The following is a 24773-nucleotide window of genomic DNA, read 5'->3' on the forward strand; positions in this document are numbered from 1 at the left end:
TTTCTTCGACAAACCCATGTTTATAGTTGTGGAAGCCACGTTTTAGCAAAATACATGATGACTGGGTGTAACGGTGCTAGTCTGTGATTGGGGGGCAGAATTTGGAGACACCTTAAATTATAAATATATTTATAAATATATTTCACACACCTTTTTTGGGTTTATATAGGGCATTTTGTCAAAAGCAGAAGGGGTTGCCTCAGATAAGCTCACATCTAATTTGAAAAGGTTAGCATTGCATGATGAAAATGAAATATTCTGTGCTAAGACTTACTCAAAATGAAATGTGGGACAAGGGGTGAAAGATTCTTGTGGAGGGGAAGAAAGCAACGACGCTTACAAACTCTGAACAAGGTGGTCATGGTTTTCTGACACCTTCCTTTTGCTATCCTCAATTGATTTTGGTATCTTTTGAAGAAAAGTATTCTGCATTTCTGTGGGGAAAGCAGTATGTAACATATTCAAGTTACATTAATGTGCAGTGAAAAACAGTGAGTGGACCGAAGAGAGATCAAATAGACATACTGTTGGCAGGCACAGAATGATATCGAAAAATCACTGGGAATAAATATTACCCATTTTATTCAGTGGCTTATCTTTTTGGTACAAAGCCTGCAGATCTTGTGATTTGGCAGGCCAGCTGTAGCTCAGCAGCTGTCTTGTAACCTTTCATAGCCTTGGTAAATTTAATTTTATCAAGCTGTAAGCCAAATAGCTCAGATGGGGAGTTCGATTCCCCACTGCGGCTCCTTTACAGGAGCTGGACTCGATGAACCATAGGGCCGCTTCCAGCTCTGCAGGTCTTAATTTTTCTGTTTGCCTTTAACCGTAAAATCAGACTTTGACTCATTTGGCAAGACAGCCACACGGAATAATTGCCAGTCTGGCTGTGCCCTTCTCCCTCTGTACTAGCGTTCAGTAGCAGCCCCCCTCCTTGCTCACAATTGGAGCGTACGTCCAAAGATTTTTATGCATTAAAAAGATCTTAGCATAAGCTGAGGTTTACCAGACATGAAATTCCACAGCTAGACTATGCAGTCAAGAAGACCTGTATAATCAGCCTTTGATGTGGGAAGCTTCAACTCATACCTTTTCATCCTGCAGGCCACACTGATTGGGTAATTTGAAAGATTTAAATATCTTTCAGGAAATGGTACCTTGTTGTATCTTGGAAGAATGAACGTATCTTTTATATTAAAATTTTGATTTGCCCTCCTTCCTTCTTTGCTATATATCTTAGACTTGTTTGTATAATTGTAATTCTACATCAGATTATGTCTTAGAATGGTATATTTTCATATATATATTTTCTCTTTGTGTGCACCATAACTTCCAGTATGACTTTATTCAGGGATATATGGAGACTGCCACCAGGGCCAAAGCTGCAGAGGGAAATGGAGTTTGTCACATGTACCAGCAAACATGTATTCCTGGTTACCAGGCATAGACGTGATTCCGAGCAGCGACATTAAGCTTGTTCAATATGAAGTCTTTGTTTTGCTACTGTTTCACTTCCCTCTGCTTCATTTCTGGCCTCAAAGTCAGGAGTTTACGACTGCTCTGAGCCAGGGCCAGCTCTTTAAAATGCGTCTTTCTTTCTCACATCCGGCCACTGAAACCACAGCAGAAGCAGGGAAGGTCAATAACAAAATAATAAACTGAAAGGCTGCTTTTACATGATCTTGTGATGCACAGCACAAGTTAACAATTCCTAAATCAGCATCTACTTAGTGTAACTTCTTCAATCCCAGGCATCTGAGGAAATGGGCTGCAACACACAAAAGTTTATGGTAAATAAACGTTCTTAAAAGATGCCGGAGGACTTTGTCCTTTAGTGCTAGGGAGGGTATGTGAATGGGGAAATCTGTATCCCCAAGTATAAATACAAGTGCTTAAGAGTGGCATGCCAAGAAGGAAATAATGCACAAAAATAATGGGTTTATTGGCTTGCTATGTGATGTAGGAGCCACCAACCCATGTTTTTTTCTTAAAAGATGCATAGATGAGTTTGAAAACTTGGAAATATACCATCTCATGTTTCTTCTTTGGTCAACCAAGGCCAATATGTTACATTGCAAGGATCTGGATTGTGGGACTACAGCTCCTTCCAACCTGTAGCCAAAAGTGAAAGATGATGGTAATTGGTAATACAAGAAGTACGATCTAGAGTCACGGAAACACTGTTCAGTTTGTTTTTGTCCAAGATACGGTTTCTTTGACATTCAGTGTTTGTTGAAAGGCATTTTCTTCTTAGGACTAATGATTTTTTTTGAGGAATTTTAATGACCTCCACATTTCCTCTCCTTAAGTGTTCCTATAATCTTCCCACCAAATAACTTCTCTTAAAAACTCTTCTGCCAAATAAAACTTGTCTTCACAGCACCCTAAGTAGCTACTAATAATTTCAGGTCAATAACTAGAAAAAAAGTAGACCCTCTGAGAGGACGTGGTATGGTAAACATACTGTACTGATTCACATTTTAAATGGTTGCTATTAGTGTGGATCTCGTTTTAAATTGTATTACAGTGTTTTATATCTATTGATATGACCCACAGTGAGTAGAACTGAATTCTTTACCTCCGTAATCTCTTAAAATGTGTGTTTTTGGGCAAAATCATCCTTGAATCCATTGCTTAGGGCAAGACATGGAAGGTAGGGCTTTCCAGTGCAGACTATGGATGTGTACTCGTAAGTCTCATTTGACTTCAAAGAGGGGGAAGTTACCCTCAGGAAAACGGGACAGAAAATGTGTCTTTTTAAGTTTTATTTATTACAGTACCATTTCATGGACCCATGGGAAGGTAACTCGCTGCTTTTCTCCCTACTTTTATCCTCCCACAACCCTGTGAGGTAGGTCAGGCTGACAGAAACTGAGGTCACCCAGCGAATTTCATATCCGAGTGGGGGGGAGAGTTGAACTCAGGACTCCTGAGTAATGGAGCCCAACACTCCGACCACGACAGAGCAGTGACTCATTATTATTATTATTAAATCCGGCCTCCCGCCATCCCCGTCAAGCGGTTCTCTGAGGGGGCGAGAAGTAAAGCCCCAGCCACCATCGCCGCACCTGCGCATGTGCAGAAGCCAGGGCGGCTACTGAAACCCGCCCCCCCCCCACCCCGCCAATAATCGGGCGCCATCTGAGGTAGCGGCTAAAAAAGCAGCGCGCGCGCCGGCCGGCTTTAGCGAGGCTGCGGTTGGTGGTGTGGAGGCAGCATCAACCCCCCCCCCCGCCGCCAATCACAGAGGCGGTCGGCGCGACCCGTTAGCCGGCCGACCGCTTGCCTGGCCACGCACGCGCAGGAGCGAGCGCGAGCGGGACCCGCTTCGGAACGCCGGGAGCCGAACCGTCGCGGCGCGCGCGCGCCTGCCTGCCTCAGGTAGACCCACGAACGGCTGCCTCTGGACTACCTCGCGGGGGTGGGGGATGGCGGAGGTGGTGTGTGTGTGTGGGGGGGGGAGTGGGCCGCCCTTCAGGGATGGGCGGGCGGGGGGGGAGGGGAGGGTAAGAAGAAGAAGAAGACGACGAAGAAGAGCGCCCGGGAGCATGAGAAGAGGCAGCGCTGCCGCCTTTGCGCACGCGCAGTGGCAGCCTCTCTCCTCTCTCTCCCCCCCTCCTTTCCTCCCCCTCTTTTTCTTAATGGGTACTTGGGGCAAGGTGGGATGCCTCTGTAACACCGGTGGCCTTCTCTCATTTCCCTGTTGTGGAAGAACAGTGGCGTCTCCCCACAGAGGGCTCGCCTGCATCTTAAGCACCAAAAGAGACAGGAGGGTCCCTGGCCTGCCCCCCCTTCTTCTTCTTCTGAATCCTCCACCCTTTTTTGGGATGACCCCACACACCCTTCGTGCAAGGATCTTACCTGTCCCCTTGGCTTTGCTCAGGCTCCTGCCCTCGCCTCCCTTGCATTTAGAGACATTTTCTTTAAAACCTCTCCGTTTGCTCCCCACTTTTCTGACTTTTGCTCACCATCCTCTGGCCAGTTTCCCTGATGCTTTGGGAAGGACCTTTGTTTTGGGTTTTATAGGCTGTTTGTGAACTTGGCTTTCGGGGAACTCTTGTGCTCGAATAATTTAAAACCTGTTTTATTGCCCTTAGGGGGAAAGCAGATAGGTGCCCCCAAAAAAGAGAACTTTGTGGGATTGAGCCCTTTGTTGACACGACTGGACTTTGCAGCTTCTGTTTTGAGGAAGGTGCAAGAGTGATAAATATTTATGTTCCTTCAGGGCTTTGTGTGGGGAAGTATGTTCTATCATGCTGTCAAAAGCGGGTTGTTGTTCCGTTACACTAGGCCCCCATCCAATGGTTTTATCTTCTCTCACCAGGAGCTTGGAAAAACCACCAAGAATCTGTGGAGTAATTGTGGATCCTTACACTACGGTGACAGTATCTCAAGGAATCTGTTTTTAAGCATGTTGGACTGAACACTGTGACGTTTCTCCTTGTGTTCAGAGATAAGAAGCCTCTGGATTGTTTCTGCCCCAGAACCAAAAGGGATATTTGCAACATAGAATATAACTGTTCCTCCGATTCTCCCTGGAAGACAAGTGGATTATAACCTTACTTTCTTCTGGGATTCTTCAGCCTTTTTTTTTGTGCGCCTTGCAGATCTTTACACTTAAGACTTTCTTGGTGGAAAGGAACTACCTCTATGCATTCTGCTGTGCCAAAATAGTAATAATAAAAACAATAGTTGCTTGAACTGCAGCAATTTTGACCAAGAACAGTAAGGAGGCCACTGATAGGTGCATGTTAATGCCAGCAGTTTGCTGTGGAGCCAGTGAACAGCCCAAAACATACAGGTGAACTTTTGTCCAGATCTGTCAGCTGTTTCTGAGAACAAGAAGTTGGATCATATTTGCCTGATAAATGGGAATCTTCAGACTAATCATCTGCGAAATACTAGCATACAAAATTATGGGATGTTACGCTTGTTCCGATTTTGGCTGTGCTTTTGGAAAATACACTTGATAATCATTCATGTCCAGATTGGGTTGTGTAATTCATCAGTCAATGCTAGTCATGGGAGTATTAGGTAATGCTGCTGGTGTCTGTGCCCTTTTGAGTGGTCTTGTTCCTCTTACTACTTAGTGCTGCAGCTAGCTCTTGGTTAAAAGTTATCAAAGAAGTAATATTTTTCCTCCTTCCATTCTTGCTGCCAAGATGGCTTCTGTCCGGTTTATGGTTACTCCCACTAAAATTGATGATATCCCAGGCTTGTCTGACACCAGCCCAGATCTCAGCTCGCACTCCAGTTCCCGTGTCCGCTTCAGTTCCAGAGAAAGTGTCCCGGAAACAAGCCGCAGCGAAGGGGCCAGTGACTTTTCTAGAGTAACATCTTCACTGGCTACTGATGCAGCCGAGCCGGCTACTGACAAGACAAGTAACCCTCGTGCAGATGTGGCTGAAGGTAGGTTGCCTTTGCTATAGTGAGTAGAAGTCATACTGTGGACAATGGAGAATGCCAGTTTGGTGCTAGAGACTTGCAAATGGCTAAAAATAACCAAAGATCCTGTGGCACCCTAAAGTCGAACACATTTATTATAGGATGAATTTCCTTCAGGTGTAATCCATATAATCAGATGTGTACAATATCATACAGGATCTCGGGGACGTCTGTAATACACATGAGAGTTGATTTGGAAGAGTGAGAGCCAAGACAACTTAAATGAGGAAAGTACTGGCAGTGGCAGTTAGTTTACTAACAATGGATAATTAGGAAATCATTTCTGATATTACCGACATCTAGACACAGTGGCTATCTCTGTGTATATGTATGTGTACAGACACACACATGAGTGTGTGCTTATATGTATCTGTGAATAATGCTTCATATATCTTTTAGGTGCTCTAGGACGTATGGTTTTGAAAATGCAGTGGGTCTTAACGGATATGTTGGAGGTGCATAGTATTAAAATTATGTATAGGTTGGAAATTTTGGGAAGGACAGTTCAGTTCTTGACTGTACTGGACCTATGAAGTGTTTGTTATGGCTTGAGAAATGTAAGGTTGTGTTGAAACGGCAGGGGATTTTGAATGGCTCTCTCTTGGTCCAGGTATATGTTGCTTATTATTGACTTTCTGTTAGAAGGCATTTTCAGACATCGCTGCATTTTCCCAGCGTAGCATTCTGAAATATCCTTACCCGTTCAGCCCTGTCTTTTTTTATGTCAAGAGTTTGACTAATATGTTTCAAGCCATTGGAGAGAAAATGCACTTTTCCCTTGAATTTCACAGATCTGAGCAGAATGGTCTTGATTATACATGGTTTTTAAATGAATGAATGAATATTCAATAAATACGGTGCTGCTATTTGTCTCCAATGACCTGAGAAAGGTGGCTCTTGGGCTTATTCAAGCCCCTTGTGGGTGACCATGCAGTGGTCCCTAGTTTGATTGCATTCCACAGCCTTCCCTCACTCCTGTCATGGTGGCTCCACATGGCATCAGGGGAGGGTCCTGGGCCGTGCTGGCAGGCTGAGGTGGGTTGGGGGGACGTCTGCACATGTTAATCAACTGTTTATGTTTTCTAGTTACATTTTTGGGAGCATTAGAATTATATATGGATTTTGAACTACATACATAGAGATCCAGTGCCCCTAACCCCAGGGTTGTTGAAGGGAAAAGTGTATTTAGTTTTAGAACATCTTGATTCCTCTTGCTGGGAATAGCTCTCCGCTTTTTAGTTTCTAGAACAAAAGTAACTGTGTTTTCTAAGTGCAATGGTGTCTGTTTGAGGGTTTCTGGCATTGCTGATTAGTCTAGTTTTTAAATTTTTCCTCTCACGCAAGAAAATGCTGAGCAAGCCTCATGGGAAATGACTTGGGAGAAATTCAGTTCCCTGACTCTTGTTTATTCTCTTGTCTAATGCATTTAAGGAGTGTTAAACAATGTCTGAGGTCAGACTAGGCTTTGCTCAATCAGCACTGACTCAAAGTCACATCTTCCATTGTGGGGCTTATGAATGGCAACATTGAACCCTTAACTGTCTTTGTAGATTCAGTCAGGCTGTGGCCTATTAATCGTCTTGGGATAGTTATTTTGCATACACTTTGGATCTTTGTTTTTTGAAGCACACTAAAAATACTGCATAGAAAGGTCATTCACTTATGCACAAATGTGCAGGTCCTGAAATCCATCTTCCTTGAATTATATTGGTTGTGAAAGGGCCCAAATTCCTCAAATATGTTCAAGATTAAAGAGAAGCATTATTCTAAATAGTGAGTTGAGTTACCATGGGACAAAGGAGTTATCCAAAAAGGCCTGTATAAAAGAAGAAATAACACTTGTGTGGGCTTGTTTTTTTAAAAAATCTGTTTGACTATGCGTAGTAAGTTATCAGCAGTGTGCAGTGGTGCTGGGAAGCATTTGTACATTGAGAATCAATTCTTTTCCACCCATCCATGTCTGATAATGTGCCACAGATTAGTTAAATGAAGTATTGTTGTTGTTGTTTAGTCGTTAATGTAGTATACATGTATTTAAATATACTCCTAATAAGTTCAGTAATAGAACAGACTGCCTCAGAAGGAAGTGGACTCTTCATGGCAGGTTTTTAAACAGAAGTCTGTCCATAATGATTTAGCTGTGGATTTCCTACTTTGGTAGAAGTTTGGACTTTATGACCCTTGGAGTTCTTTATATCTCTATATTTCTATGATTCTGTTCTATGTATGAGGTAAGCTAACTTAGTCTTGATATGCAAGTAATGTTTCTCTGTGATCTTTTTTGTAAGCATGCAACTGGTGTTATAGTGCTGGGTTTTTGTCATTATAGGGTGTGGGTACTCCTATGTATGTTTTCCCATACCATGTATTTCAATGCAGTATCAAAGTGGTATCATGCCATAGAATTCCCAGTGTGATGTAGTGGTTAGAGTGATGGACTAGGATCCTGGAAAACAGGGTTCAAATCCCCACAGAAACTTACTGGGGGAGTGGAATCAGTAAAACTACTTCATAAATATCTCACCTACCTTGAAAGCCCTATTAGGGTTGCTATCATTCGGTTCCAATGTGATGGTACATAACACACGTAATAAATCATGCTATATCCTAGAGTTTGAATAGTTTAAATCCAAATGCCATATTAGTATCATACTTTTATTAAGCCAGCCAGAAAAAAGCATAAAATTTAGTACAGTCTTGAGATCCCCAGATATGTTTTTCAGGCTAGGTGTTCAAAAAGGAAAGTGTGATGGGGAAAGAGGAACAATCAGAAAAGCACTAATAAGACTTGATCTGTAAGTCTTTATGGGGTTTTTTGTGCCTCCGTCCAACCAGCTGGAGATGCAAAGAGATGTAAAGGCATATTACATTTGTTCATGCTTTTGTCTCTTTCATCTTTTCCCTTCCCCTTACCTTTTGCAATACCATGTTGTGTAAAGAGATATCTGGAAAGTTTGCACACAATTCTGTGGGTTTTTTTTAATGGCTTACTGAAAATATTATCCTAATGAAGATTTTGGAGTATGTTGTGTGGCCAAGATGGCTGCCTGTATATTCTGAATGTTTAAAATGTCTTCCAGTCATTTAGATTATTGGGTTCCAAAACTTGAGGCCCAAAGTGTTCTTGAGCTCCAACACCCAGAAGAGCTGACCACAGGGTTTCTGGGAGTTATAGTCCCAGAACATTTGTGGTCTGCGCTTGGAAACAACTGACTGATTGTATCCCACTCTATAATTAAATAAGAACTGCTTTTCATAGCTTCTTTTTGACATTGTATATATTCAATTCTAACAAAAACGTATTTGTACTTCAAAGAGTAGAAAAAGTTACTCCTTCAGAGAACTTCTATTCTGACCCCTTCTCTTCTGTCCTAAAGAATGTTGCATCTAATATTTGTGCATGAATGAACTGTGCTTTGAGTTTCTCTTATGTGAGTGGAGGGTGCGATCAAGGGGGTGAGTGCACTGAAACATGGAAGTGGGATCATTTGTTTTTAAGATTTCTTACAAGAGTTCACGCTAGAGAAAGTTATATACTGTATTTTTCTTTCATGTATCCTTCATGATGTTTTATAAATTGCCGCTTTATTGTCTTATATTGTACTGTTGTTGCTCATTTTCCTCTAACAGCAAGCAGACACTAATAAATCAATGTATTCTTGAAATCTTTCACAGCCGGGATCTGAAAGATCTGAAAGAGCCCAAAAAACCCACAACAACTAATAAATCAGTCTCGCATTGTGAAAAGCAATTAGACAAAGTAGTCATCTCAAGGTGCATTCATATCCTTTCTTTACTATATTACACCCTAGCCCAAATCTGTTGCTGTTTGTGTTACTTGTTGCAAATTTTATGTTACTGATTGCAGCTAATTAATGAGGTGCTGGAGCATATCTCGGTTATGTGCCAGATTGCATGACTGAAATGCTGCCCAGCATCCTGTCAGCTAGCTGCAAGGAGCAACAGTGAATTGCACAAATCTTATGAGAACACCAGTAGGACTCCAGCCTATAAAACATATGACATTTCAAGGGTATGTGATTGAAGGATATAGCAGAATAAGCTAGGCTGGTGCGCTAACCAAGAGGCAAAGAGGAATCAATCTGGAAGCATCCAAAAATGCAGTTTAGTGATTATTTTTCAGCAAGAATTTGAAAAAACAAGTCAGCCTTAAGAAGTACAAGATTGTTGTTGATCCTGTGACTTCCAGAATCAGAAGCATTCTGGTTTGTCATGTGGTTTACAGTACTTGTAGTTTCTCCTAATTAGTGCCTCTGATGATAGAGGCAGAAAGGAAATCAGTATCGTTGCCCACACATCTTCCTTGCAGTGGTTTTACTGGAAGTCTCAAGATGTATCCCACTCATGCCCTTGATTAGAAACGGTGCTCCAAGTCTCTACATTGTTTTCAGACAAAAGAGTCTTTGTAACTGTGTGAAACTGTATACAAAAATAAACAAAGAAATTACAGGAGGCCAGATTTTGGCTGAATATCAGGAAGGGCTTCCTCCGTTATTCTGATTCTACAGTATAACTGTTTCATATTCAGCACAATCTGCTTCTTTTTCAGTATCCCAGAATACAGTATCTTTTTCTGTTCCTATTTTCATTTCTTTTCTCTAAAGCAGTGGTCCTTTCCGCTTCCCATACCCTGTCAGGTTACCCCATGGCATTTGTATAGTACGTTCCTCCTTCTCTAGCTTGCTTGTTTTCAGGCTTTTCAGGGCTTTACCAGAACCAAAGAAGTGTAACTGGTCTTGAAATGTGAGTCATTGATATCAAATGTCTTGCTAGACTTAGAATCATGAGATCAAAATAGCAAAGAGTTTTGCATTTCAACTGTCCTTTGATTTTCTAGAAACTTAATTTGTCTCTTGCATCTCTTGTTTCTCAAATGCACATATGGGTCCTTTCCCATGGTTGATGGAGTTTTAGGCCATTAGTGTGAGCCAGGATGGATCAGAATTTTTGATGATTTAAATTTTAAAAAATTTATTTTTAAAAAAATTAAATTGTGATTTAAATCAATTTGGCTTTTAAAAATCATTGATTTTTACCTACCCTGTTGTAAACTGGACCTGTACAACTTGTTAAATGCCAAGTCAGATGTAGCCTGCTGCCCCATTTTGTAGGAAACAATATTTGACAGCCAGCTGGATAGCTCAGTGAGTTAAGTTTCTGGCTGTGGAACCACAGGTTGAGAGTTGAATTACCCAGTGGGAACCCCAGAAGAGCCAGCCTATGTTGTCTTGGGACAGCTGCACTGTCCCAAGATGCTCTAGGTCGAGAATAGTAAACCACTCCTGAGTATTCTGTACCTAGAAAACTCTAGAAGGTATCACCATAAGTGAGACATTATTTGATGGCATACAATTATTAGCAGGCTGGATAACTTAGTGGTTTAGGTATCTGGCTGTGGAGCCAAAGATTAGGAGTTTGATTCTCCACTGTGCCTGCTGGAAATAGCCATGGGAATGGCCATGGGCAAGCCACTCAATCTGAGGGCTCCCCCTGGAAGAAGGGACTGATAAATCACTTGGGTATATGCTTCTTAGAAAACCCTAGAAAAGATTGCTATGAATCAGAATTGACTTGATGACACACAATCATTATATTTTTGATACCCCTCCCTTATTTGCATAATTCTTACAATACAAAAAAGAGGATTATTCATTCCGGTAAGTTACAGTGTATAACTGGAGAGTTGTATTCAATGTGACAGGTCATAGATTGTACATGTTTTTTCTAAAGAGCAGCTATTACTTATCATTGAGTCATCCAATGCTGTTTCTTCCTCAAGAATCCTTGGAATAGTGCTTTCTCCCTGTAGATCACTCTGGTCCTTACACTCTGAGCAGGAGGTTCTGCCTACCATATCACAAACTAGTGCAGAGCATCTGCCTTCTCTGATATCACACCAACCATGTAAAATGAACTGCTATTTGAGATCTGATGAACTCCCTACCTACAGTGTTTCTGCCACCAACTGAAGATTCATTTATCTGACCAGACATTTTTTTTACTGCTAATTTTATTGGATACTTCGGGTAACTGTAATGAAGTATCTTACTTTTCCATAACTATTTATTGCAAAACCAAGCCAAACAAAAAACTTTGTTTTTTTTCTAAATATGAAAAATGCTATAAAATGTTCTTGAATAAATATATTGTAGTAATAAAAGCTACCCTATTTTTTTCTTTCTGTGTATTTCTTTTTGACTATAGTTCAAGGATACAGTATATCTTTTCTAATAAAACAATTTTTAAATCCATCTGGTCCAGTACTCTAACATCAATGAAGTACTTTCACCAGTCACATCATGGGTAAGGGTATGCAACTAGTGATGTGTGCAAACCTGATTTGGCGTTGATCTGACTTTTCGGTAATTTATGGTGAATTTTTTTTTCGGCCCATAGGAACCAATGGAGCTGTCAAAATCTTAGGGGGTCCTCTAACAAATCCAAGCATTTAGAACAGTTGCTGAGTCTTCATTAATTTTTTGTGAATTTTTTCTTCCCCCATAGGAACCAATGGAGCTGTCAGATTTTGACAGCTGTCAAAAGTTGGGGAAAAAATTCACCATAAATTAACGAAAAGTCAGATCAAAGCCAAATTAACTTTTGCATCCGTTTTAGAGGGTGCAGAAGCTAATCCAAGCATTTAAAACCATTTTTGACGCTTTTATGACACACTTAAATTTGCAAAAATTGACTTCGCAAAGTCATTGAAATGCATTGAGTCAGCTTCAATACATTCCAATGGAGGAAACATTGTATCGTTTAACGATGTTTCCTATGGGTTTTTTCGCTTAAGGACGGCAATCCGTACCTATTGGAACGGATTAACCGGTTTCCAATGCATTCCTATGGGAAATGGTGTTTCACATAACGATGTTTCACATAACGTTTTTTTTTTTGAACCAATTAAAATCATTATGCGAGGCACCACTGGTATACAAGTATCCACAGCAAGAAAAAAATGGTTTTGTAAATAAAGACCAGTAGCAGGCATTAAAATAAATAAATAACAGAGAGTGGAAGGTGGGGGGAGAAAGTTCCTAACACTACTTTGACCTATCCAGTCGAAGCTCCCACAAGGGAGTCATTCATCCATTCCTCTTTCATAGACTTGGCTCAGTTCGAAATGTAAGGAAGGTTCAATGTAGCACTACATAAAAGTAAAAAGGAAGAGAATTCTAGAAAGCAGGCAGCCTAGCATGTGATGTAGCGCCTCCCATTTGCCATTTCTGAATATGAAACAAGTGCTCATATGAAAGATATAGAGTGCAATGAGGTCGCTAAGAACTTTCCCCAGAGGCCGTTTTGCTTTCATTCAAGTGTCAGCTGTCTACTTTCTCTGCTTTGTTGCTACTTCTTTTGCTATTATACTGTTAGCTTTGTTTTTCCTCAACTTGCAACTGGTGCCAAGAATTTTTTTTAAATACTGTATATCTTTTAAAAAATCAGCTTTTTAAATTTCAAAATGCCAGGGCAAACCTTATTTTTAGGACTACACAAATTCATTCAAGGGCAGTTGGCAGTTTCTTGAACTGTCCTGTAGCCGATCCAGAAACTCAGAGATATTCCTGCCCATAGCAGGGCACAGTTTCTTCAAGCTACCCTACTCTGAACTGTCTCTGAGCTAGCTGCAACAGTAGCCCCACATAACATGCACTGGAGTAGCCTAACCAAAAAAGTTACTTGTGTGTGAATTAGTGTGACCAGGCCTTCTAATGATACCAGCCTGCAATTTCCCCATTACTGAATTGTTCTCCCAAGTAAATGTTTGACCTTCAAACAGTTTTCAAGTGCCACTAATTGTGAAACATGGCAGATATTTTTTCCTTTTTTACTAGCTTGCTCAATTATTGCCCAACAGAAGAGCTTTGATGTGCTCTTGTTCTTCCTCTCAGCTCATCAGCATCTTAGAATCTCACATTTCCACTTTAAGACAGAACATTTGCTATTTTCTCTGCTGGCATTTTATATCTGAAGAAATTTCTTCCTAATTGCTATTTTCTCCCCACGCACTTGTATTCCTAGGCATTGGTTTACATGAGACATTTACACTGCCCTCCCACCTCTCTTCCTTTTGGAATATGTTGCCATATGCAGACCTACACTGTAAGCCTAGGCTGCTCCACAAGGCCTGTGTTTCTCTGTTAAGCCTTTAGGATTTTTCTTCAGAGGCCAGCACAGCTGCCTGAGATTTTCATCATGTTTCTCTGGTAGCTGTTGTTGGCATCCCTCTCATGTTGTATAATGAAGCCTGCCACCCTCTCTCCCTCCTTGCTCACTCCATCTCTGCATGCGTAGATATCGGGGGAGATAGATTCGTATAGCCAGCCAGCCAGTGCCTGGGGGAGTCTATGTCCCAGCTGCCTTGCCTAGTTTATCTCCTGGGAGATGCTGGCTGCTTTATTCCAGCGGGAAACTCCTCTGTGCTGTTTTGTCCTTGTAATACGAATAAAATTCATCTGTGTAATGATAGCAGTTGGGTGATCTCAGACATGAATGTGAGTGTGAATGGAAGCTGATTTCTTTGTAAAGGATACTGTATAGCCTTCCCCCGTCTATTTCCATATATTTTGATTCATATATATATCTTGACACTTCAACAATTTCCTTACATATACAGCCTTTCCTTGACTGTATTACATACATGCACAAGCATGGTTTCACCACAGGAAGAAAAACAAGTCTTCATTTTCAGAACTTAAAGACATTATTTCCACCCAGCCAATCTGAATCTAGAACTTGTTTTATTTACTTTAACTCCTAATTTTTATGCCTACAAACATGACCAAAGGTGCACACACTATTAAATGTTAGATATGAATTATTGGATAGCTCAGTGGTTTAGGTCTCTGGCTGTAGAGCCAGAGGTTGGGAGTTTGACTCCCCACTGCGCTTCCTTGACAGGGGCTGAACTCTGTGATCCATAGGGTCTCTTCCAGCTCTGTAGTTCTGTGATGATGATAACTGATATTTCTAGGTAGGTGCCATAGAGATGTTTCTGTTATTCTGCACTATTCACTGTCACTTTACTCCTATACAGTATATACATTATTTATTTTATCTACATAAGGTTTGTGTTTTGAGAAGTCACATTGTTGTTGACTTCTGGAGAGGAAACATGGGTTTTTTGTTTTGGTCTTTTTTTAAAAGTAGAAATATTGGGAAGAATGAAGGGGGGTGTTTTTCAGTAATGTGCCTGCATGGGAGACAGGATTGGTTAGGAATATTAATAACCTATTTTCTTAAATATGAACACAGACATTCTAGAGATTCAGCTTAATTGCCATGTTAACATGTTCAATGCACTTTTGTCTGTGACCTGATTATTCTCAGACAATAGCTGTCTGGTCTGCTGTGCTTCCTCTGTTCCCTTGTTGTTTACACCAGATAATAATCTTGCTTCCCTCCCTCATTTTTGTTTTTCTGTCCCTAGTTTTGATCCTGTAACAAAGAGTTCTTTTGCTTTTCTAGCCTAGCTTATTTCATATCCTTAGTAGAACCCTAGAAAAGGGAAAGCTTCTCTTTTGTTTTTCAGCTGTATTCTTACACCCAGGTTCCTAGCATGAGATATAGCTTTGAGTGTTCCTAGGGCTCCTTAGCACTACCTCTTATGAATGAGGTGAGTGGAAAATCTCTTCTTCCTATTTCTCACAGAAATTGAAGTATTCAGAATACTTTGTGGATTAACCCATTCAGCATCAGTGACCTTGAGCATTGGTTCCCAACCTTGGCGCCCTGGATGGGCTTTGTCTAAAACTCTTAGAAGCCTTCATTGCTAGCTATGCTGGCCAGGATTAGGAATTATTGACCTTGAGAATATTTTCCCACTACTACTTAAATATATAGTTGTCTGTTGTTAAATATGAACATGATGATGTTAGTTAATTGTATTAAGGTAGCAACATAGTTCCTCATATTTGATTTTCTATTCTTTTTGCTGCTTTCTGAGCCGTATTGTCTTTTCTAGAGAATCCTGTCTTTTCATAATGAGCCCGAAGTAGGACAGCCTCAGTTCAACATTTTTTCCTCCAGAGATGGTTCAGGCATGATTTCCTCTAGAACCCACTTGTTCATCTTTCTGTCAGTCCAGGGTATCCACAAAGCATTCTTTCTGCACCTTTCAAATAAATAATCCACCCCACCCCTGTCACCTTTATTTACTGTCCATCTTTCACACTCATAGATGGCGATTGGAAATATGATATGGCTGTTGTGGGTTTTCCAGGTTGTTTGGCCGTGTTCTTAAGGTTTTTCTTCCTAACGTTTTGCCAGTCTCTGTCGCTGGCATCTTCAGAGGACAGGAGTCAAAACTCTGTCTGTACTCTGGTGCAGTTTACTTGGACAGTTGAGTATTTATAGCTGTGGGATCAGCTTTTGTCCTTTTCAGGAGATTGGGTGATTATGGTGATCAGCATGTTTTTTGTTGTGATAAGGGGGAGTGATTATTTGTCACTGATTGTTGGGTGTTGTTAGCTGGTCTTTTGTGTGCAGTGATCACCAGTCCTTGTGGCTGGGTAGTTCGTTGATCTTTTGCATGCTGTATTTTTCAGTGCTGGGAGTCAGGCTTTGTTGAGTTTTAAACTTTCTTCTTTTTTCTTGAAGCTCTGCTGGTGTTTGTGGATTTCAGTGGCTTCCCTGTGCAGTCTAACATAATGTTTGCTGGTGTTGTCCAGTAGTTCTGTAATTTGAAATAGAATTTCATGTCCAGCTTGTTTTAGGGCATGTTCAGCTGCTGCTGATTTTTCCCGTTGTTTTAGTCTGTAGTGTCTCTCGTGTTCTTTGGTTCTGGTGTGGATGCTGCATTTTGTGGTTCCAATATATACATGGCCGCAACTGCAAGGTATCCAGTATACTCTCACAGTGGTGAGGAGGTCCCTTTTGTCCTTTGCTGACCGTAACATTTGTTGTATTTTTGTGGTGGGCTTGAATACTGTTTGTAGGTTGTGTTTTTTCAGAGGTTTCCCCATGCGGTCTGTGACCCTTTGATGCATGGCAGAAATACTTTATTTGTGGATGGCTGTTTTTCTCTCTTCAGTTTGGTGTTCTTTTCTTGGTTTTATGGCTCTTTTGATTTCATTCTTGGAGTAGCCATTTGCCTGTAGGGCCCAATTCAGATGATTGAGTTTGGTGCTGAGCAATTGAGCTTCACAGTTCTGATTTACATGGTCTACCAGTGTTTTGATTATGCCTCTTTTTTGTCGTGGGTGGTGGTTGGGGTTTTTATGTAAGAACCAGTCTGTGTGGGTGGGTTTTCTGTAGACCTTGTGTCCCAATAGGAGGTCAGTTTTGTGTATGACCATGACATCTAAGAAAGGGAGTTGGCCCTATGTTTCTTTTTCCATGGTGAATTGTATATTTGGGTGGATGCTGTTGAGATGGTTTAGAAATTCTTCGAGTTTTTCTTCACCATGGTTCCAAATTGCGAAGATGTCATCCACATATCAGAACCAGACTGTGGGTGCGAAGGGTGCTGGAGCCAGGGCCTGTTTTTCGAAATGTTCTGTGTAGAAGTTTGCTCCCCATGGCCACTGCATCTGTCTGTTCATAGAACTTGTTATCCCACTGAAAACAGCTGGTTGTTAGGCAATGTTGGAAAAGGGTCTTGATGTCTTCTGGAAAGATCTGCTGGATGAGTGTCAGAGTATCCTTTATCGGAAATATGATAGTTTGGATGATATTGGTTTTTGTCTCCAGTGACACATCGTTACACTTGATGATCTTTTCTTTCCTTCATCACTCCCCTTCTGACTCTCAGTCTTCTTTTGATTTCCTGCTACTCCCAAAAGAATAACAGGACTAAATTCAACACCCTATAAGTATTACTATTTCCTTCCCCTCCCGCATATAAAATTTCTTTTCAACTTGATGTAATTACCTTCCCAACAGTTTCCCTTCTTATCCTTACCACCCACTACATTTTTTTCCAGAGCCTGGTGTAAATCTCAGGCAAATAAAGACAGTGGTCATCTTCGTATGTCACACTACTGTAGTGTCATACAGTGTGTGTGAACAGGACGGAGCCACAAAGACCTTAAGCTGTGGCTGGGAGGAGGCATTCAGAAGAAGTTGCTTCTCTTTTTGATTAAGTGTGGTTTGTCATGACATCTGCAGTGTGACAAAGCATCATTGACACTAAATATGATTAATTACAAGCAAAACAACTTCAGAACATGGATATAACACTGACTTGTTGAAATCAAGTGCAGGCGGAACAGAATAACACAGCAAACTGTGATCAACTATGAAAGTGGTAGTGAAGGCTTCTGAGCGCCTCCTGTTGCTAATTTTTCTCCAAAGAGAGGGTGCTAGAGACAGTTTATGCACATTCTGTGAAAACCATGATTTAGCAGGATATTTTAGTGCAGTCACTAAAGGGAGGAAGAAGAATGCTTTAAAGCCAGTTTAGGGAGTCTCAGGCCCTTTAGATGTTGTTGCAGCCCCTGTAATTAATTGGCTGTGCTGGGATTTGGAATCCAGAAGTAGCTGGAGGCAAGGGCAGATCACTGTTAAATTAATGAAGCTTAAGCTTCAGTGCCTCCTAAGCCTAGAGAGGCCCAACCTTAGTCCACATTTTTTTAAAAAAAAATTGTGGTGGTCTGTCATGGAACAACTCCAGTGAAGAAGACAACAGTGGTTACCCAGACCTCGCTGCTGGTTGTGAAGGGGCCCCCATAACAGTTCATGCTTCAGGGCCCCCTCAAATGTAGGCCTACTACTGTCTGAAGGGGCCCCAGTTCTGCTTCAAATCCTGCCTGCTTTTTTTCTTCCTGTAGTGGCTTTGATAAAATGTCATGCTTTAAAAAGGATCCATGGTCAAAATCCACTTCCTAGTGTTTTTGTGTCTCACTTGTGCAGTGCAAGGAACAAGGACTTTTTCCAAGTTTGCCTTAAAATGTATAAAGTGATTTAAATGGCAGGCTAAAGTCAGGGACGTGGTGGCGCTGCAGGTTAAAGCACAGAAGCCTCTGTGCTGCAAGGTCAGAAGACCAGCCGTCATAAGAGTGAATCCATGTGGTGGAGTGAGGTCCCGTTGCTTGTCCTAGCTCCTGCCAACCTAGCAGTTTGAAAGCATGCAAATGCAAGTAGATAAATAGGTACCACCACGGTGGGAAGGTAAAGTGTTGCGTGTCTAGTCTTGCTGGCCACATGACCACGGAAACTGTCTTTGGACAAACACTGGTTCTACAGCTTGGAAACGGGGATGAGCACTGCGCCCTAGAGTCGGACACAGACGTTTGTCAAGGGGGGGCCTTTACCTTTACCTAAAGTCAGTTCAGTGATGGATTTCCTTTAATTCTGTTTTCATTGCATTTATGGTTTCTTGGCCCTGAAAATGGTTGTGTTCCGCAGAATACCTTTGGCTCGCCATAGGCAGTATTGAAAATTTTAAATAGCTTTACTTCTGACACATCTGTTCTGATGTGTATTTTAATTAGCTTTATATCTGATACATCTGTCATGATATATGTGCAGTGCTGCTTCTGATGCTATTAGGGTAAGAGAGGCCATTAATAAGTGGATTTCTTTTCTAGTAAGTGATGTTCTGCGCTGGCTCTGACAGTTAGTTTGGGGGCTTTGAGATTTAGATGCATTTAAGCGGGCTGGGTATTTGGGTAATAAAATCCAAACTCGCCCCATATAATTTAATGGCTATCTTTCCACTTAATCCAGGAAGGTGATCAGAAATGCTGGAAAATCTGTTGCTATCTGTTATGAATTTTGGGGGGGTTAAAAAGAACAAAAAGTTCATCTGTTGACAATCGGTCTTTGTAGTTCTCCAGTGCTTTCTCTAAAGATTTGGAACTGAACTAAGTAGGCAAGACAAAGAGCTGTTTCTTCATACACAGAACAGTGATAGTATTTAATAAAAGAATGTGGGCCACTGTTTTGGTCTGTCTCTTCCACAGCTCAAGTAATGTGAAACCTAGACACCTGAAACTTGACGTGTATACTAAAAAGACTGTAGGAGTACATACCACCAAGTTATACTGCTTTAAAATAAATTGTTGTTGTTTGTTGTTTAGTTGTTAAGTCGTGTCCGACTCTTCGTGACCCCATGGACCAGAGCACACCAGGCCCTCCTGTCTTCCACTGCCTTCCAGAGTTGGGTCAAATTCATGTTGGTCACTTCAATGACACTGTCTAAACATCTCGTCCTCTGTCTCTCCCCTTCTCCTCTTGCCTTCACACTTTCCCAACATCAAGGTCTTTTCCAGGGAATCTTCTCTTCTCATGAGATGGTCAAAGTATTGGAGACTCAGCTTCAGGATCTGTCCTTCCAGTGAGCACTCAGGGTTGATTTCCTTCAGAATGGATAGGTTTGTTCTCTTTGCAGTCCAGGGGACTCTCAAGAGCCTCCTCCAGCACCACAATTCAAAAGCATCAATTCTTCGGCGGTCAGCCTTCTTTATGATCCAGCTCTCACTTCCATACATCGCTACTGGAAAAACCATAGCTTTGACTATGCAGACCTTTGTTGGCAAGGTGATGTCTCTGCTTTTTAAGATGCTATCTAGGTTTGTCCTTGCTTTCCTCCCAAGAAGCAAGTGTCTTTTAATTTCATGGCTGCTGTCACCATCTGAAGTGATCATGGAGCCCAAGAAAGTAAAATCTGTCACTGCCTCCATATCTTCTTCTATTTGCCAGGAGGTGATGGATCCAGTGGCCATGATCTCCATTTTTTTTAATGTTGAGCTTCAGACCGTTTTTTGCACTCTCCTCTTTCAGCCTCATTAAGAGGTTCTTTAATTCCGCCTCACTTTCTGCCATCAGAGGTTGTTGATATTTCTTCTGGCAATCTTAATTCTGGCTTGAGATTCCTCCAGTCCAGCCTTTCTAATGAGGTATTCTGCATATAAGTTAAATAAGCATGGAGACAATATACAGCCTTGTCGTCCTCCTTTCCCAATTTTGAACCAATCAGTTGTTCCATATCCAGTTCTGTTGCTTCCTGTCCCACATACAGATTTCTCAGGACACAGATAAGGTTGTCAGGCACTCCCATTTCTTTAAGAACTTGCCATAGTTTGTTGTGGTCCACACAGTCAAAGCCTTTTGCGTAGGCAATGAAGCAGGAGTAGACGTTTTTCTGGAACTCTCTGGCTTTCTTCATAATTCAGCACATATTAGCAATTTGGTCTGTAGTTGCTCTGCCCCTTCGAAATCCATCTTGTGCTTCTGGGAGTTCTCGGTCCACATACTGCTGAAGCCTACCTTGGAGGATTTTGAGCATAACCTTGCTAGTGTGTGAAATGAGTGCTATTGTACGGTAGTTGGAGCATTCTTTGGCCCTGTCCTTCTTTGGGATTCGGATGTAGACTGATTTTTTTCCAAACCTCTGGCCACTGCTGAGTTTTCAAAACTTGCTGGCATATTGAATGTAGCACCTTAACAGTGTCATCTTTTAAGATTTTAAATAGTTCAACTGGAATGTCAACATCTCCACTGCCCTTGTTGTTAGCCATGCTTTCTAAGGCCCACTTGACTTCACTCTCCAGGATGTCTGGCTCAAGGTGAGCAACCTCAATATCTGGGTTGTCCGGGACATCCAGATCTTTCTGGTATAATTCCTCTGTGTATTCTTGCCACCTCTTCTTGATGTCTTCTGCTTCTGTGAGGTCCCTGTCATTTTTGTCCATCTTTGCACAAAATGTTCCTTTAATATCTCCAATTTTCTTGAACAGATCTCTGTTTTTTTCCCTTTCTATTCTTTTCCTCTATTTCTTTGCACTGTTAAAATAAATTATTTCTAACTAATTAAAATATGTCTAATTAAAATCTGCCCTGCAGTAACAGGTTCAGTCACTGGATGGCAGGCTTCCCTAATTGCCTAATGAGAAGAGCTTGAAATGTTCATTAACCCAGAGTGCCTCTAGGCAGCAGTTGTGTTTTCCTCTGTGAGTGACAAAGTCTTCAAAAAACTGAAAAGAGAGAAGGCCTGCTATCTGGTAAGGGAGGGAGAAGCCTTATTTCCCACTTGGACTTGTGGGAAATAAAAACCCTAAGATGAGAGCCAGTGTGGTGTAGTAGGTAGAATGAGGGACTAGCGCTCGATTGTTATGAAGTTAAATCTTCACTTGGCCATGGAGGCCAGCACTAGTAAACTTTCTCCTTATTTCACATATCTTGAAAACCCTGTTAGCGTCATCTTAAGTCTGATGCAATTTGAGAGCAAATATTCATCATCAAGAAGAGAAGGAACCCTAGGATAGGGATAAAGGGACATTTTATAATGGTTAAGGTATCTGGCTACGGAACGAGAGGTTGGGAGTTTGATTCTCCTCTGTGTCCTCTGGAGAAGTGCCAGCCTTTGTGGGTTTGGGCAAGTTGCATAGTCCAAGGGCACCCCCAGAAGAAGGAACTGGTAAATCACTTCTGTCTATCCTCTTCCTGGAAAACCCTGAAAAGATTATATTTTACTCGTGAAGTTGGGTACTTCTTCTACCCTGTTTCCCCTAAAATAAGACCTAACCTGAAAATAAGCCCTAGTTAGGTGAAACTCCGCTCTCCACCATTGTGCAGCAACCAGAAGATGACATTACTGCATTTGAATAAATGTAGATGGTTATACATGACAAAAATAAAACATGCCCTAAAAATAAGCCCTAATGTATTTTTGGAGCAAAAATTAATATAAGAACCTGTCTTATTTTGGGGGAAACAGGGTAGTCATTCATAAACAGGAAGATACAGATTTAAATTAACTGTACAAGGAGGAAGAATATCCACCTATACAAAGGGCTTACAGAGCATTTACTGAACTATATCTAGGCCACTTGTCAGGGCCATGTTATTATATACTGGGTGTATAAAATATTAAATGAGATCATAGACACTTTGGTAAAATCAGATTCTCATTCAGAATATTTGAAAGTGGTTCTAATTTACAATTATGCACACAAAACCAGGCAAATAAAGTACAGTACATTATAGAAGAATATAACATTGAAGAAACAGGTGTTTAAATCACATTTGAGGTCATAAACAGAAGACAAGGATAAATAGGCCAATCTAGAATTTGTGTTAGGAAGGTTTTGGGAAGGCCATCAAGAAAGCTGTGTCTTGTGCCAGACAACCTGAGAGACATTTCCAGTGTGTGTATGAATAGGGCCTCCCAGGAACATCTGAATGCTAAGATAGGATCATATAGTCAGTCTTTTGACAGCATAGTGCCATGCCATTTAGGACTTTAAATTTAACATTAGCCCCTTGAAATTGGCCCAAAACAAGACTCTCAGCCAATGCATTTGCTGTAAGATCCATGTTACTCATTCTGACCTCATTGTCCCAACATCATTTGGGCTGCCGCATGTAATATAGATTGGAGTAGTCCATCTTGAAGGTAACTGGTGCATGGATACTTGTAAACAGGATTCACAGCTGTCTGTAAGACAGCTGTCTGTAAGACAGGATTCACAGCTGTCTGTAAGCATGTTATCCCTTGAATATATTATATATTAATTAGCACTAGAAATGGTCATAAATCGCACTTTGGCCCAGTTCGGTGCTGCACCCACACATTCCACGGGTACTGCGTGCTTCCCTCCCCCATCTCTGCAGATTTGCCCACTCGTAAGTGACAACACACTTCCTTCTGCCCTCCTCCTCCTGGGGCTAGTTACTCATCCCCAGCAGCATGTGCTTCTACCCCCCCCCCCATGTCAAAATGTTCAGAAGCGTGAATTTGTTTTTGTCTTGCCTGTGTTCTTGTCTTCCTCATATACACACTCAGAAATATCAAATTCAGATTTGGATGTATCTGGAACTGTCTGAATCTGGAATTATTCAATGAATTCTGAATATTTTCAAGTTTCAGATGTGTTGGACTCTGAAATACAATAGCTGGTACTGCCATTTAGGATGTTTATCCCTAATCAGTATCTGGTCAGTATCTGTAGTACCTCAAACTTCCCACAGAATGTTGAGACCTTGAAATTGCTGCTCGGTTAGGTCTTCATGCAGATGAAGAAAAGAATTAGGAAGGTTATGTAAGGCAAGATGGAAATGAACTATATACATTATTGAAATGTAACATTGATTTACTGATAAATATGATGGGTTGATTAAACCACAATCCTAATTATACATTTGCCTAGGAGATAGTTTAGTTGGTCTTAGTGACCCTTAATTTTCAGTAGGTGATTAGTGGTATACTGTCAGATGTCCAGATTTAAAAATGATCACAGATGCAAAGAACTATTTTAGTAAAAATGAACATCTTGCTCTACTTTCTGCCTTATTTTACATATAGGAATAAAAACAGAACAGAGACAGGTTATTTAAATGCAGTGCAATATAAATTATTTCATACATTTTTTAAAAAAAATAGTATAACTCAGCAAAAAAGTTAAAAAATGGAACGAGTGCTTGCAATATTATCATCTGCAGCACTTGTGTTGCTGTGTCATTGACAGCAGAACAGATGACAGTACTACAGTATGTTGTTCAACATCTGTTTGACTTCCCCTTTAAAGCTGAAATCCTGTCCTGGAAATGAGTCAGATAAATAGATGTTGTGATAAAGCATGCATTTTTGCTCTTCATCATTTGTTTGTTTGTTTGTTTGCTGCCTTTCTCCCCAAAAGGACCCAAGGTGGCTTACATCACTAAAACAGTATTTAAAAGCTAAAACAATAAGTATACAAATATTTAAAAAGAGTACTATATTTAAATGGTAGCTAAGATCAGTATTAAAACACATTTAAAATAACACAACCGTCCATTTAAAACCTCTTTCAGACCACCAGTCATTAAAGAAAATATTGGTTGTTATGGGTTTTCTGGGCTCTTTGGCCTTGTTCTGAAGGTGTTCTTCCTAACGTTTCGCCAGTCTGTGTGGCCGGCATCTTCAGAGGACAGGAGTAGCACTTCCTGTGGGAGGGAGTTTTTCAAAGTCTGGGAGCAGCGACAGAGAAGGCCCTCCCCTGTGTCTTCACCAAGCACACCTGTGAAGGTAGTGGGCCTGAGAGAAAGGCCTCCCCGATGATCTTAATGCCTGGCCAGGCTCATACAGCCTTAGCTGCAATTAGCAACTGCAAGTTACACAAACCATATGCAAGCACACTGCTAGGGCTCTGGTCATAATATTAAGAATAAGATGAGATGAGTAAAAGCTAAGTGGAATTTTTGTGTTCCGCACATTCTAGTATGACTGAAAACACCCCAGGGTCTCTTCTTAAAGATTTACAGTCTGATTGTGCAGATAAGTACTGTACAAAAGGCAATGAGTCAGAGAGAAACTTCCATGCCAACATTCACGCTGCAGCAAAGATATATTTTTGTGATAGGCCTTTTGTTTTAAGAAATGCTGC

The 24773-nt window shown here is 41.1% G+C and overlaps 1 protein-coding gene across 4 annotated transcripts in view; it reads left to right on the forward strand.

The window, feature by feature from the left end:
- The first annotated feature begins 3246 nt into the window (after positions 1-3246).
- The window catches only part of SLC12A6 (solute carrier family 12 member 6), a 50549-nt gene continuing 29022 nt past the window's right edge, over positions 3247-24773 (forward strand). For all 4 annotated transcript variants that reach the window (XM_072976952.2, XM_072976954.2, XM_072976953.2 and 1 more), the window contains exons 1-2: positions 3247-3381; positions 4325-5409. In XM_072976952.2, coding sequence (XP_072833053.2) covers positions 5163-5409 — 247 coding nt within the window. In that variant the 5' untranslated portion in view covers positions 3247-3381; positions 4325-5162. The remainder of the gene's footprint in view (positions 3382-4324; positions 5410-24773) is intronic.

The sequence above is a fragment of the Pogona vitticeps genome, chromosome 6 (genome assembly GCF_051106095.1).
Source record: "Pogona vitticeps strain Pit_001003342236 chromosome 6, PviZW2.1, whole genome shotgun sequence".
Taxonomy (NCBI): Eukaryota; Metazoa; Chordata; class Lepidosauria; order Squamata; family Agamidae; genus Pogona; species Pogona vitticeps.